This window comes from Vulpes lagopus, chromosome 13 (assembly GCF_018345385.1).
Source record: "Vulpes lagopus strain Blue_001 chromosome 13, ASM1834538v1, whole genome shotgun sequence".
NCBI classification, from domain to species: Eukaryota; Metazoa; Chordata; class Mammalia; order Carnivora; family Canidae; genus Vulpes; species Vulpes lagopus.
The window spans coordinates 20,497,560-20,511,856 of NC_054836.1; the positions used below are offsets into that span (position 1 = coordinate 20,497,560).

At 39.4% G+C, this 14,297-nt stretch overlaps 1 protein-coding gene and 1 long non-coding RNA gene across 4 annotated transcripts in view; one reads left to right on the forward strand and one right to left on the reverse strand.

Annotated features, from left to right (window-relative positions):
• ASB4 (ankyrin repeat and SOCS box containing 4) overlaps nt 1–11,444 on the forward strand; it is an 88,053-nt gene extending 76,609 nt beyond the window's left edge. For all 3 annotated transcript variants that reach the window (XM_041727978.1, XM_041727979.1, XM_041727977.1), the window contains 2 exons: nt 7,598–7,711; nt 9,185–11,444. In XM_041727978.1, the coding sequence (XP_041583912.1) occupies nt 7,598–7,711; nt 9,185–9,373 (303 nt within the window). In that variant the 3' untranslated portion in view covers nt 9,374–11,444. The remainder of the gene's footprint in view (nt 1–7,597; nt 7,712–9,184) is intronic.
• LOC121474848 lies at nt 894–8,586 on the reverse strand. The gene is made up of 2 exons (XR_005983556.1): nt 8,459–8,586; nt 894–1,691 (listed from the first exon to the last, which is right to left on the reverse strand). It is a non-coding gene; the product is annotated as an uncharacterized LOC121474848 (long non-coding RNA).
• Nucleotides 11,445–14,297: the final 2,853 nt, after the last annotated feature.

Consider the following 14,297-nt stretch of genomic DNA (forward strand, 5'->3'; position numbering starts at 1 on the left):
AGGGAGAAGTCTTGCAAATGTGAAGGTCCCCAGGTCCTCTTCACAGAAGCAGTCCTCTGAGAGGTGACAGCAAGGAGGATTAGGAGCAGAGACTTAGCGATGAATCCTGACTTGGCCATTTGTGTGCTATATTATTTCTGAACAAGTCCCTTATTTCTCAGATCTCAATTTCCTCATCTAAAAAATGAAGGTAAAAAGATCAGCTTTTCCAAAATGTTTCAGAAATAGGTGGGTAAGGTATGTCAATCATCCAGCCCAGTAGTGGCGCTCAACAAAATTGTCTCTTTCCATCGTCCTCCTCTCAAAATGAAAGCCTGGTCTATTGTAGGAATCCACCCTATTGGCCTTACTTCAGTGGCTCTGCTCGCCTGTAAACTAGGTGTACGATTGTGTTCCAAGGACATTATCCAGAGTTAGTGTGTTCTCATTCAGTCCTCTTTCACTTCTCTGAGTTCCACCAGTTTGGCCATATGCTAAAGAGATTTAGGATAGAATTGGCTACTGGTTGACGGCTGGTATTATAAACATTTTTGTTGCTACCCAGCAGGCAGTGTGAGAGAACTGGCCCCCTTCCAAAGGAAAACTAAAGAAAAACTCTTCAATTTACTATGCAGATGCTTCAAAGTGATTTAGCACAACTCCTCCACAGCCCGACTTTCCAAAGAGAAAGTCATCTTTACGACAAGTAAATGACTGACTCATTTATCCAGAAGATAAAGTGATTTGTTCTCTTGTGGATGGGGAATTCAGTTTCCTTATTTACAAGGAACAAGGTCAGAGCTGAAGATGCTGTCTTCCAAATACAAAGCAAATTTGTAGAGGGTTTATTTCACTGAAAACCAATGTATAAATTACATAAGGGGGGAAAAAAGAATTATAGGGTCTGCAATTGCTTTCCAGGGTACAAAAGGACATTTGGTTTTTTTTTCTTTCAGCATAATTCAGAAGGAAGTGACACCCCAGGGAGCCAAGATTGGGTTTTCTTGTAGGGCAAGAAAGACATTTTTCTAGGGGAGGGAAAGGTATGTAAGGGTTTGGGGGAAGTAAGGATGATTTCTGCTGTTGAACAATGCTGCAAAGGAAGCCCAGAATACAAGTGGTCTCTCTGACCATTAAGTACCTTTCTGTACACAGATATATCAATATAAAGGGGCAGAGGTAGCCTAAGAATTTCTCTGTTGAAGTGGCTTGCAGAGGTGGCACTTGTCTTGGAAAAGTGGTGGGGAGATTCATCCTGAATCTGTTTTTTAATTTATGCCTTCAGGGGTCAGATGATGAAGGGAAGTGTCTGAAGGTCTCTCCGGTGACCACCGCTGTAGAAAGAAATTTTTATCCTATTGTTCTTCCATGAAGAGAGAGTAGAGACAGCAGAGACTCACAGAAAATGAAGTTCATTGGGTATCTTCTGTCTTCCAGGCTCCCAGAGAAGCCAGCAGAAGCTTCTCCCTCAGAGTCCACTGACATCTTTTCTCACTTGATGGTCAAGGTTCCTGGTAGTCAGGGTAGAGTGATGATTTGAAGTTTGACGCCTCTTGAGGATCTTTTTTTTGTTGTTGCCTATTATAATCATTTTTGAGGCCTAGAGACAATGGGTCCAACTGTCTTAGTTCTGGAAGATGCCTGACATGCCAGTGAAGAGAGCTGGGAGGCTGTCGGGCTCCTAACGAAGCCTTTCCTGCCATGAGAACCATCTGTCAGCGGAAAACATAGTGGTCATTGTCAGCAAAACCTAATGACAGCAGTGAGAGCTTTGAACTTTGTGCATCTAAAGACTGCGGGTTAAGAACTACTTAAGTTTTCCTCCAGCCGAATAAAAGGTAACAAGTTATCTCCCTGTGATCTATGGGAGTGTGCCAGGTGCAAATGAAGGCACCAGATGCGTGAAGTAGGCTCCTGAACTATGAATGGATGGACTTCCTGTGACCATAACTTAGTTTGAACTATTTCTGAATGGGAACTGAGACTAATGTTGCCAAATAAAATACAAGTGCTCGGTTAAATCCGAATTTTAGATATATAAGAAGTAATTTTTTATAATAAGTAATTTTTAATATAAATATGTCCCACACAATATTTGGGACATGGTTACACTAAAGATTCTGTGTTGTGTATCTGAAATTCAAATTTAATCTGGCAGTTTATATTATTAATATTTGTTAAATCTGGAAACCTTAGTTGGGAATTAGGTAATGTGTTGCAAGAGGAGAGTAATTTTTAACTATATCTCTTCAGTGATCAAGGTGTTGGCAAGAAGGAGAAAGTAAGGAATACCTGGGGACCAATTATCTTTGTTGGGCATGTGAGCATGTTGTCCTTAAATATAACCAGCGTGGCTTCCATGAAGAGAGAGTGTGGCCAGGGAATTAATGTAGAGCTGAGGCCAGTTTTCTGAGTGCACATTTAAACCTTGTGCAGAGCCTTGCTATAAGCTTTCTGATTTCTCCACACCTTTTAATGTATAATTCCATTATATACATGTTGTTGATACAAGCCTTGGATTAATTTCAGCTATCATCTCTGTACTAGCAACTCTTAAATTTAAATTTCTATTTTGGATTATCAACTGAGAATGTACTTTTCACCACAGATCATCCTTTCAGAAAGGATAAGCTAGAGGTTTTTAGAGAAGGATGTAGATGGGGTTCCCAATGGTTGCTATTTTTATATTACCAGCAACATCTTTACATTCGAAAGAGAATTCTTTTGAAATTTCAACGAAACTCAGCCTAAAGTAATTATGGTTAAGAGTGCTTCTTGTTTCAGAATATTTGTGCAATGAGATTTGTGTCCTTAAACTACTAATTTCATTGGCCATTATCTAAGATTAAAAGAAGGTAATCAGAATATATTTGAAAGAGCACTAAACTCAGAGTAAGAAGACATGAGGTTAAGTCCTCATGCCTCCTCTTAAGGTGTGCTTCTCTGGTTTCAATTTTCCCATCTCCAAATTAGGGGAGGTGGGGAGGTTAGCAATTTTTAGGGTCTCTTGCAACTCTAACATTCTAGGATACTGTGGCAGTAGTTTGTAACTAGTGTACAAATTAATGAGTCAGCCTCAGATTTTGTCTGTCTCTTTTACTTGGAGCTAACCTATCTGTCATCCTCATCCTAGCTCTAGAGAACAGAGCAGCCCCATTTGCCTTAATTTTCTAAGACCTAAGTGCTGAAAAATTCCCACCCTGACAGCCACACAGAGAGTTGGAAGCCCTTCTGGCTATACTTTCTGTAGACACAAAAATGATGACTCTTCAGAGGTCCTTTAGCAATGGGTCTCTGGCTACAACCTACTTCTTTACCTTCTTATGGGTTGATGATATAGGATTGCTCTTTATTTGGTTTCGGCGTGCCTGACAAAACCATGATCAGCAGCTCAACTTTGTGCACTGCACCCAGAATGTGTAGTTGAATGGTTCCCCTGCATTAAGCAACTATTTATGTTGTGCTCATTTGGACCCAATCACCTTCACTGATTTAGAGCTTCAGATACAGTTAGTCTGTGATGGCTTATGATGGTGCTTACATATGGGCCAACTGGAAGCAGCTGATTGTTGGGAATTGACTCACAATGGCTTATGAGCTGACAGATTTTCAGGAACTGTACAAGCTGATTATTAAGTGCAGCCATTACTGAAAATTAAGTCACATAAACTTACAACAAATAAAGTATACTAAAAACAAAGATAATAGGTATTTAAAACACTATTTTAAAATTATTTTCATTATATCTCTTAATTATTTTACTCTACACACCTATACTCTTGGTGTTATATGCATCTTTTATACCCCTGTGGTGGAAACATTTTGTAATGATTTGTTACTGCACATCCCTTCCCAACCATGCAGTGACCCCAGGTTAGTAGTTATGAATAGGCTGTGATGGTAGTATTTACGCCACAGAAATCAGCAAATGCTACCGATCAGACTTTAATTTATTTCTTTGATGATGTCTAGACCTAAGAAATTAATGGAAAGGATGTTACTAATACAGATTAAACTTAAAAATAGGTAGTCAGTGTCTGGAGCTCTGACATTGTGAATAGCACCAAAAAATGCAGAAATATGATTCCAGGATTCAAAAACTATTATATATTTCAAAAAAAAGTTACTCATGTCATTGATGAATGAGTGAAGTTCTAAAATAGGTCTTCATTGTTTCATACTTGTGAAACAATTATTCTTTCATGTAATAAAAATATCAACCAACATTCATATAACAACTACATGTGTTCTTCAATTGCAGACATTGATTTTGGCTATGAATGCAATTTAATATCCATGCAAAATTGATACAAAATCAGCGAAAGCATTCTGTGAGAACCAATTAACTATATAAAATAGGAAATGAGGAGTACTGAGTATTTTATTATTCATAAATTGGGGGCTGCATATTCTTTATATTAGCAAAAAATTTGTATTGCATTTATGAACATATACATGCAGTGTTTTTTTTTTCCAGAAAGCCTCATATGGAACATTTTTTGCACGCCATTGACTCTAACCTCTATTTCAATAAAGCTCCCTTATCTTAAGGCCCTCTGGCTGGCCTGTCTCCTGGGACTGACACAGTTCTCTACTGAGGCCATGCCTCCTGATTTGAAACTATGCTCCAATAAATTCTTATAAATCTTTCTTTCCTGATATCCCCACTCTCATGACTGCTTCATCTCACCATATTTTGTTGTTTCTGATTCCCATTGGATCTGGGCCATTGGAGCCAGGTTTTGATGTGTTATATTAGAGAATTGCTGCCATCTCCTTAGTCTCATGCATTTCTAAGAGAAGTTCTGCTAAAATTGTTCCACCAACCTCTGTCCCCAACCTTATCTAATTCCGCTTAACCTACTGATGAGTTGGGTGGAAGAATTGAACTGGTTGCTTAACTGTGGGCCTAGAGAAGAACTGAGTTCTTGGTTCTTTTATGTGGTAAGCGTCCAGGAACAAGCTCTTTACATCAGGCAGAGGTCCATAGTTTGGGGATGCAAATGTAATCTTGGGGTGGAGTGCTAGGAAGCTTGATGTAGTCCCATAATTCAACATATTATATGTAATCAGTTTTGTTAGTAATAAAAATGGCATTCTGATCTCAGATTGTCATCTTCATCTCGTTTTTCAATAGTTTCTAGACCGAGGAAAGCAAGTTATTTATTGGGTCTCTAAAACCCTGTATGATATGACGCCAAGGTCTTAAAGATGAGGGTAGGTCAGCCCTAGTTACAACTGTGCATCCAGCCTGTCAACCTCAGTCTGATCTCTCCTTGTTGGAACCCATCCAACCCTTGGTAAACTAGACTTCTAATCAGATCTGGTGGTATCTAGTCTTCCTCTCTCTAATCTTAATGGCTCTGGTGCTAGCCCAGCTTCCAATGCTCTTCTCACTTGATGTTTTTCACTCTGAAAGGCCTGGTTTACTTTTGACTTTTGGAGTCACACAGACCTGAGTTTTAATCCTAGCTCAGTCACTTACTAGCTAAATAACCTAGAGTTTAAATGTTCTTGGTCTTAAATTTTAAATCTGTGAAATGGGTATAAGGGCTGACCTTGTAGGATTGTTTGAAGATTGAGCAAGGCAAATATGCAATGATTTAACATAGTCCCTGACATGTAATAAGTACTAAAAAAAAAAAAAAAAAAATGGTGGCTGTAACTTTTTTTTCCTTTTTCTTCTCTCCTGCGTGTTTGGATTCCTTGGGCTTTAAACCATGGTCCTCTACCATTTCCATTTATTCTCATTTAGAGTATTATGGAGCCATGTGGATTTAATTCTTTAATAGCGCACAAATCTCCACCTTCATCTTGGCCTTCCCAGTGGAGTGTTATCATGCACATTTTTAACGGACATTAAGACATTGTATATGACATATCCTCCTGCCCACACGATCTGACCATCCCCAAATTAGCATGTTCTTCCAATTTCCTCATTTCCTGTCAGTGGCACCCCCATATGTCCATGTTCTCAGGCTTAAAAGTTGTGTCCTTTACTCCTCATATCTGGTTAGTCATTAAGCCCTGCTTATTCTTTCTCAGAGTCTTGGTTACCATTCCTTCTCTGGACTGCCAGTTATGCCAGCTGAGAAGCCATTTGGCGTACTCCCATTCAGCCACCTCACACTACTCTCTGCCCTTAATATCCTTGTTTTCTCCTTTGTGCTTTTGCTCATGATGCTCAGGAGACATTGATGATCTTTAAGCCAGCCTCTTATTATTTACTGACTTACATTGCTCTCTCTTTGAGATATGTACGTCTTTTCTCTTCAACTAGGTTGTAAACTCCTTGAACACAAAAACCAGGTCATAAACTTCTCAGAATTACTGTCATAGTGCTAAACACAGTGCTCTATAAAGACCTCCTAATGGAATGGATCGATTGAATACAACCCTTTCTTGTTAAGAAAATGTAATAGCCTCCTATTAAATGTTCAGTCTGAAGCTCTTTGGACTGGCATGGCAGTTGGACTGTCAGCTGGCTCCATCTTAAACATGCTCTTAACATTAGCTCTTTCCTGGTGTGGGTCCTTCATTTAGGTGACCACACACACACACACACACACACACGTGCACATGTGTGTGCAAGTGCTTAACTGTGCATTAAAATGATAATCTTTTTAAAGATTTTATTTATTTATTCATGAAAGACACACAGAAACATAAGGCAGAGGGAGAAGCAGGCTCCCCACAGGGAGCTTGATGCAGGACTCAATCCTGGGACCCTGAGATCACGACCTGAGCTCAACCACTGAGCCACCCAAGTACCCCAAAATGATAATCTTTCTGTCTCAGTTTTTCCTGGGGCCTCAAGACAATAGGTTCTTAGCAGCCCACACTGAAAAATGCAATGCTGGATGACTTATGATGGACTTGTAAAGGAGATGGGGAAAACCAATGTGTGACGTTTGCCCAGCTACAATAGGCTGAGGCTGACAAGGACTGGGAAGTCAGGAAGAACTTCTCTTTGGAGAAAGTTGTTTCAGTGCAAAAGGATGTCTCCCTCCCAATGGCAGCAATGAGTGGCTTTCTCCTCATCTCCCATCCAGCAAGGGATCTTGAAGAGGACTCCAGAGAGAGCTTGATACATGTTTTCTAGAGTCCCAAGGGAAGAATGGAACTGACATGTACCTCATGATGGGAAAATTCAAAATCAAGAGTACTTTTGCTGTGGGTTCCCTGTGGACTAGTTGTGGGGCACATTGCAGAACCAGCTGGATCCCTTTGAAATGAAAACAGGTCACACTCAAAGGGCTTCTGGGGATAGGATCAGATTGGCAGAAAGAAGCTAGAGGTGTTCCTGTGGATACAGAGAAGCTGCTGAGGAGGGGTGAGGGTTGTGAGGACAGGATGTACCTTTCACTGGACTCCTACCTTCTTTGTTAGCACTTGTTTTCAACTAGCTTCTAAATGTTGAAGGAAGTGTGTGATTTTATTCATCCTCCCATCGATCTTGAGACTGGCAGGTGTTTGAAAACTCAAAGGCATGAGGCTTTGCAAAAGCATTTCAGGGCTCCAGGTAGCCTAACAGGACCGTAAGTTCCCAACGTCTCTGTGAGAATGAATGAATCATAGATGTACATTGAACAAATAAAGCTGTGTGCTTCCTCTACAGGTGATACAGGCTTGCCATTCTTATCCCAAAGCAATCGAAGTTGTAGTCAATGCCTATGAACACATCAAGTGGAATGTAAAGTGGAAAAGAGCTATCCCTGATGATGACCTGGAGGTAAAGAATCCATTCACTTTCTGTGCTTTTCACTGTAAAATAGTTCGAGACTGCAATAGAAGTACAGAAAGTTCTAATTTAAAAACTAGTATTGAGAATGCTTTCAAGACCTACTCAAATGCAATGAGGCAAATGGTTATAAAATGCATTTTAACTGTGTCATCAGGCCAGGGCTCCTGGGTGGCTCAGTTGGTTAAGGGTCTGACTTCAGCTCAGGTCATGATCTCAGGGTCCTGGAATCAAGCCCCAAGTCAGGCTCCCTGCTCAGCAAGGAGTCTGCTTCTTCCTCTCCCTCCCTCTGTGTGCACTCTTTCGCTCTCTCTCAAACACATAAAATCTTTAAAAAAAAAAAACACAGGTGTAAAAATAAATAGTTGCATCAAGTATGTAACATTTGGAAATGTCTTGAGGATTTCTCCATTTAAGGGCAAGTTGAACATTTGTATAAAGGTGACAGGTTTACTTTCTCCTCAATAATTTAGATAATTTAATAATAATAATAATATTTGAGTTGCTTCTATAATATTTTACCAGAAGATTAGTCTTTCATATAGATTATTTCATTCACTTTTTAAAAATATTTGTTTATTTTAAAGAGACAGAGACAAGAGAATGAGCAGGAAGGACAGAGGGAGAGGGAGAGAGGTTCTCAAGCAGACACCACACTGAGCACAGAGCCCCATGTGGGGCTTGATCTCATGACCCTGAGATCATAACCTGAGCCGAAACCAAGAGTCAGACACTTACCTGACTGTACCATTCATGTGCCCATGTTTCATTGACTTGTAGTTATCTTGTAGCCTATAAGTAGGCAGGAACCATATTAAAAATCTTTAACGAGTCATGCAGAAAGCCACTGACAAAGCTAAGTTCTCACTCTGCAAATGGACTTTGCTGCCTTTGTAAATCAGTCCTCCCACCAAGCCTGTTGTTCTTGGTTTTAGCAGTCACAGGCTGTCTCCAATGGGTGGACAAGTACGAGGCCCAGAGTACAAAGCTCAGACTCAGAGGCTGATGGCTTAGATACAATCTTACTCTGCTACTTTTGAACTATCTTACCCTGAAAAAGTTACTTAACGTGTTTGAGCATCATTAATAGAATAGATATCTGAATGTATGGGCCGCATAAGGCACTTAAAGGATATATAGTAGTATCTCGATTAACTTCAAATTGCTGTTTTGATATACACTGCTGCAGATAGTTCATACGAGTATATTTTATCTCACTTCCTGGGTTCTGAAGTGTAGAGTGTTACATCCCCTTGTCTCCCTTTTCTCCTTAGGTACCACTGCCTCAGCTCCCATCTCAATTTCATTTTTAATGTTGTCTCACTGTCAGAGACCCTAGAAAGCTACCACTGTGTATAAAGTAGGGACTAAATGCTAAAGTAGTGATTAAATGTCATTGTTGATTTCTATTGATGTAAACTCTGGGGCTTTTCTATCTTTAACCTCTCTTGCCTTCCTTTACAGAGATACTGGGATTTTTACCACTCTCTCTTCACTGTGTGCAGTAACTCTCCAAGGACTCTCATGCATTTATCGAGATGTGCCATTCGAAGAACATTGCACAACAGATGTCACAGAGCAATTCCTTTGCTTTCCCTCCCATTGTCATTGAAAAAGTACTTGCTTTTAGAGCCAGAGGGAATCATTTATTAAACCTTATGAGACAGAAGTTCCCAATCCTAGATATTTAAGTGGACTCACCGGGTAGACACAGTTTGCATAAATAAAATGGTACTTGGGTTGATTATAACACTTAGGGATTTCAAAACACTTGACAAACTCTGTCATTAATCCTAGGGTAGCATGGTGAGGGGAAATAAACAGGAAGTAAAGTTAAGGAATTCTCAAAAACAAGAATGTGCCCAGAAGGTACTGACAACAGTAATAACTGATGTGTATAGTGTTTTTACTTGGTGCCTGATATATTTTTGTAACACTTTTCATATATCATCTCATCTGAAATGGGACCCAGTTTTTCTTACAATCTCATTCTCTCCCTTATCAGTAATAAGTTTATATTACTGTTCAGTTGCCAAAATCATAGGCTTTGTGATTGGCCTCTTAATCTCAGGGGTTCCCTCCTCAACCCCCCTTCCGTCCACCGTTACCACTTAGCAGAGATTATTGTCACTAGTTTTGCAAACTCCTATCCCCATTCGAAGCTCTTCTGCTTATTTTCGGTGAAGAGAGCAGATGAGCCTAGTCAAAACAAGGAGATCTTGGAGTTAAAGTAGACACGAAAAACCAAGACTGGTCCACTTAATAGTCAAAGAATGGACATTTCAACATATGCTTGTTGAGCCAGAGACTGGAGATGCAATGATGAATCTAAAGCGAGGACTCCTGCCCTCCAGAATCTCACCATTTAGCAGAGGATCCGGACATACAAGCAGGAAACTGCAGTGTCAAGCGTCAGGGGCAAGAGTACAGGTGCAGACTCATTTTTAGTGCTTGCGTTTCAGAGTCGTGTTTCTGACCTGAAGTGTGATTTTCCTTTTAAGCATGAATATAAAGAGTGAAGGGATTCTGTGACATAGAGGGAGCTCCTGGTGCTGTTAGTGTAAATGTATTCAACTTTCAGTTTCTCCAAATATCTAGAAACTCTTTTATTTTAGTATGATTTTCTGTTTATAGTACTCCCCTTGGGAAAATATTTGCACACTCAATGGCTCCCATGTATTTGATAAGAAAGTTTAATGAGATGTGTACAAGGAAGCGTGCAAAGGGAAGAACTCAAGTTGATTGCTTGGGCTCATGGAGTAATAGGCTGACATTTCAGAGCATTTTAGCTGGAAGATAAGGAGCACTTGACTAGCAATGGCTGGCTACCAAAAGAGCAAATAGAAAGACTTTTTAAAAATGGTAGAATTTTGAGAAACTTGGAAAGATAAGTGTGTCAATCAGGCTTGTTAGTAGTTTGCTGAACGTGACATGTAGCTGATTAACCTCTGGACCTCAGGGTTTATGAGGCCAACTGGGCTTCGATTTTTTGTTCTTGCTAATCACTCTTAGGTGAGCTCATTGCCTCTTAGCGTCGCTCTTTCAGAGGCGAGAGTGAAAGTAATTAAGCACAAAAAAAATCCATTTGCCAGGTGTGAGCAGGTTTCTTTTACTTGTGTGATTCTTCATCTTATTTAACTTTAGATGCTTGAGTTTTGAGTAGAGATGATGTCAAATATTCCACCCGCCCACCACCTAGGCCGTGCTTCTAAACCGGGATTCTCATAGTCCCGGTGCCCTGTAGGAAAAGTCATGGGTAGATACAATAATCTTTCTGATTTTCTTCAGTCTTTCTCAAATATTTTGAGAGACCTAATTTGTACTAAAACAAATTTGTACTATATTGTAGAAGAGGATGCTGAATTTGTATAAACGATTCATATAAAAACATTGGTCCTTCAAAAAATTGTAGCAAGTGGTGTTTGGGACACATCCTAGAATACAGGGCAGAAGTGCATGCTCCCCTCTCCTTTGGGAATATTCTGGCTGAAAAATTTGTGATGCACTGTCTTTGTCAATAAAACCTACTCTAAGGACAAAGGGAGAGGATGTTCCTTGCGTTAGGAAATGTTTCTCCATCTGCTTGCTTGTGCTTAAACATTTTATGCTAATTAGCACATAATATATGCCTACTTGTTTTGAATTGTTTACTCATGAATTTAACTTATTTCTCCTTATCTTTGAACTTTTATTTAGGGGACTTAAATAAAGCTCTTGTCTCCTTTCATCTTTGGGAGTTGTCTACCTATCAATAAGACTTTTTTTCCAATTGACTACAAGCAGTAGATCTCTGAAGAGCTCTACATGTTTCATTGCTTTCTTCAACATTTAGGAGAGGGGGGGGAAAGAGAATGAGGAAATATACCTGTAAATGAATAATATTTTCAAAAGAAAGTAAAGGGTAAATACAAATAAAAGGCAAGTTGTTGCTGTAGGAACGAGAGTGGGTTTTTTTGTTTTGTTTTGTTTTTAGTATGTATTTATTTGTTTTAGAGAGAGAAAGTGGATGCATTTGAGCAAGGGAAGAGGAGGGACAAAGAAACAGGGGGAGGATGAGGAGGAGGGAGAGGGAGAGAAGCGATTCCTTGCTGACCGCGGAGCCCAACTATGAGGCTTGCCCTCACGACCCTGAGATCATGACCAGAGCCAAAATCAAGAGTTGGATGCTCAACCAACTGAGCCACCCAGGTGCCCCAGAAAAAGTGTTTTAATACTAATAAAGAAATGCTGCCATAATCATTCTCTCCCACCTGTCTCCATCTCTGACCTGGTCCTTTCATTTCCCCTCACTCTCCTCATTCACAGAACCCCAGGCACCAGCAACAGAGGAAATGATGTCCTCATGCTGCTTTTGTAACTTTCTGTAAATAGTCATTTAGTGTCTTGAGAAAACAAACCTCTTCTCTTTTGTAAGTTACATGTGAGGAAAGATCTTTAATATGAGGGAAGACCACCTATCCAGCTTTCTTCCCTTCTCAGGATCTAGACACACTTGTGTTCTATTTCTTAATCACCTAGTGTTATATTGCCACTTTGTCCTTCCATCCTGAACCCAGTGGCTTCCAATAAAAAACACAGCAGTCGAAAGCTGATTGCACAAATAAGAAAAGTAACAAACCATTTGCAGTGGGTTATCGATGTTGGAAAGAACAGCTGAGCCTTATTTTTTTTTACTCATCTGATTGTGAAGAACTCAAGAAGTTTTAAACTGGCGTACTTTCAAAACTTTAAGAGAATCCAAATGATTCCCTTATTTCCTTTGAAACACACAAAAAATTCATTGTCACTCTCCTTTGGATACATTGAAGTTAGATGTTAAGAGTTTCGGCTTGTGCCCGTCTACCTGGGTTCATTTTCTGACTTCCAACCTTATCTGATCCATTATCTAGGGAAAACGACGCACTTGCTCTGTGACTCAGTTTCTGCACTTATAAAACGGGAATAATGTATCTATAGCATGAAAGTTTTATATGATTGTCTTGAGTAGAGGAGAAAGTTTTCCTTGACTCTTTTAGGGTTTCAGTTGGGCCTCAAAGTTAAACTGACAAAGATTATAGGAGAAAAGCATACATTTTACATGACACAGAAACTTCATAAGAAATGAGGACCTGAAGAAACAGAACTGAGTGTTTTTATGTCAAGTTTGAGTAAGAGTAGGCAGTCGAGCAGAAAATATGATGGATCCTTAAGGAGTATGAGGGGAAACTTAGCAAGTCCTGTTTGTTAGGATTCTTTTCTGGTGTTCCTTTGTCTTAAGAGATGCTTCTTTCCTCCAGGTACAGGGAGAGCACCTCCCATGGGAGGGTTTTATGACCGTTTCAGGGGAGAAGATGTGGGGTGGATCAGAGTAACTTTCTTGCTCTGCTGTTTTCTCAAACTCCTTCAGCTTAAAGTATTCAATATGCCAAGGTACAATCCAATGGGGTAGCATGTTCTAAAACCCCATCAGAGGGTTAAATTGCTTACACATTAAATCACATAGAACAGTAAGCATTTTCTTTTTATCATTGCCCTTGTTACTTTCATAATAATAATAATAATAATAATTATTATTATTATTATTTAGAGAGAGTTTTCTACCAGTACGATGATGTATTCTTAAAGTGAAGCTATAGCCAAAGGTGATATAGGGTAGATTTTTGCTCACGTTGGCAAATATTTATTGAGCTTCTACTATGCACTAGGCACCTTGCTTAGGGCTAGAATCAATGGGGGGAAAGACAAACAAGGTCTCTGACCTTCTTGGTCTTTTTTGAGGTGGGAGATGAAGGTTGAAATAACATGGACTTGGATGATTAGCAAACAAGCAGATTAATTACTTTAGGAAAATTTGCCCTTTTGCTAATGGGTTTATCAAGGATGCAATGACTCCTTTTACTATTTCATGAAGGCTGTGGAGTCACTGGAAATGTAGCATGTGGACAGAGTTTTCATCTTCCCCTCTTCAAAGAGGGGAAGAGTAGGAGATTAACTTTGTAGCAGAAGGAATTTAGATGAGCAATGAGATTCCTAGAGGTCTGGGTTATTGGCCATCAGAATGAATGAATAGGGAGGGTTGAAGAATTTCATTCAATTATTCTTTCACTTTCAAGAATTTATTTGGAACCACTAAATATGTGGCTCTGTGAAATAAGTGGAAGGAGGAGGGGGTGTTGATGCCAAGTCACTGCTAGACTCACTATCAGTGGCACAATGTTTTTGTTTGTTTTTACCAAGAAGAATAAAAAGTATACAGTGTTTTGTTTTTAATTAGGTACTATCAAACTGAGCTAGTTTTCTGTCAGCCTACTGTAAAAGAGTTGATTAGAAATGATTTTCAAAACCTATATTTTAGTAATAAATTGCCTTCTTTATAATTTTAGTTATACCTCTTACCAAGGCAAAGCAATACATGAAATATGAAAAACTATCATTCAAGAAACAGTTGCTTTCTTTCCTTTTCTTTCTTTCTCTCTCTCTCCCTCTTTAGCAATACTAAGTGGATTAGGTATGCTTAAAATTCTTCTTTACTAATTGGCTTTCTCAGATACAGGTATGCCTCAATGATATTGGAGAACAATTATGCAAATATATGCTA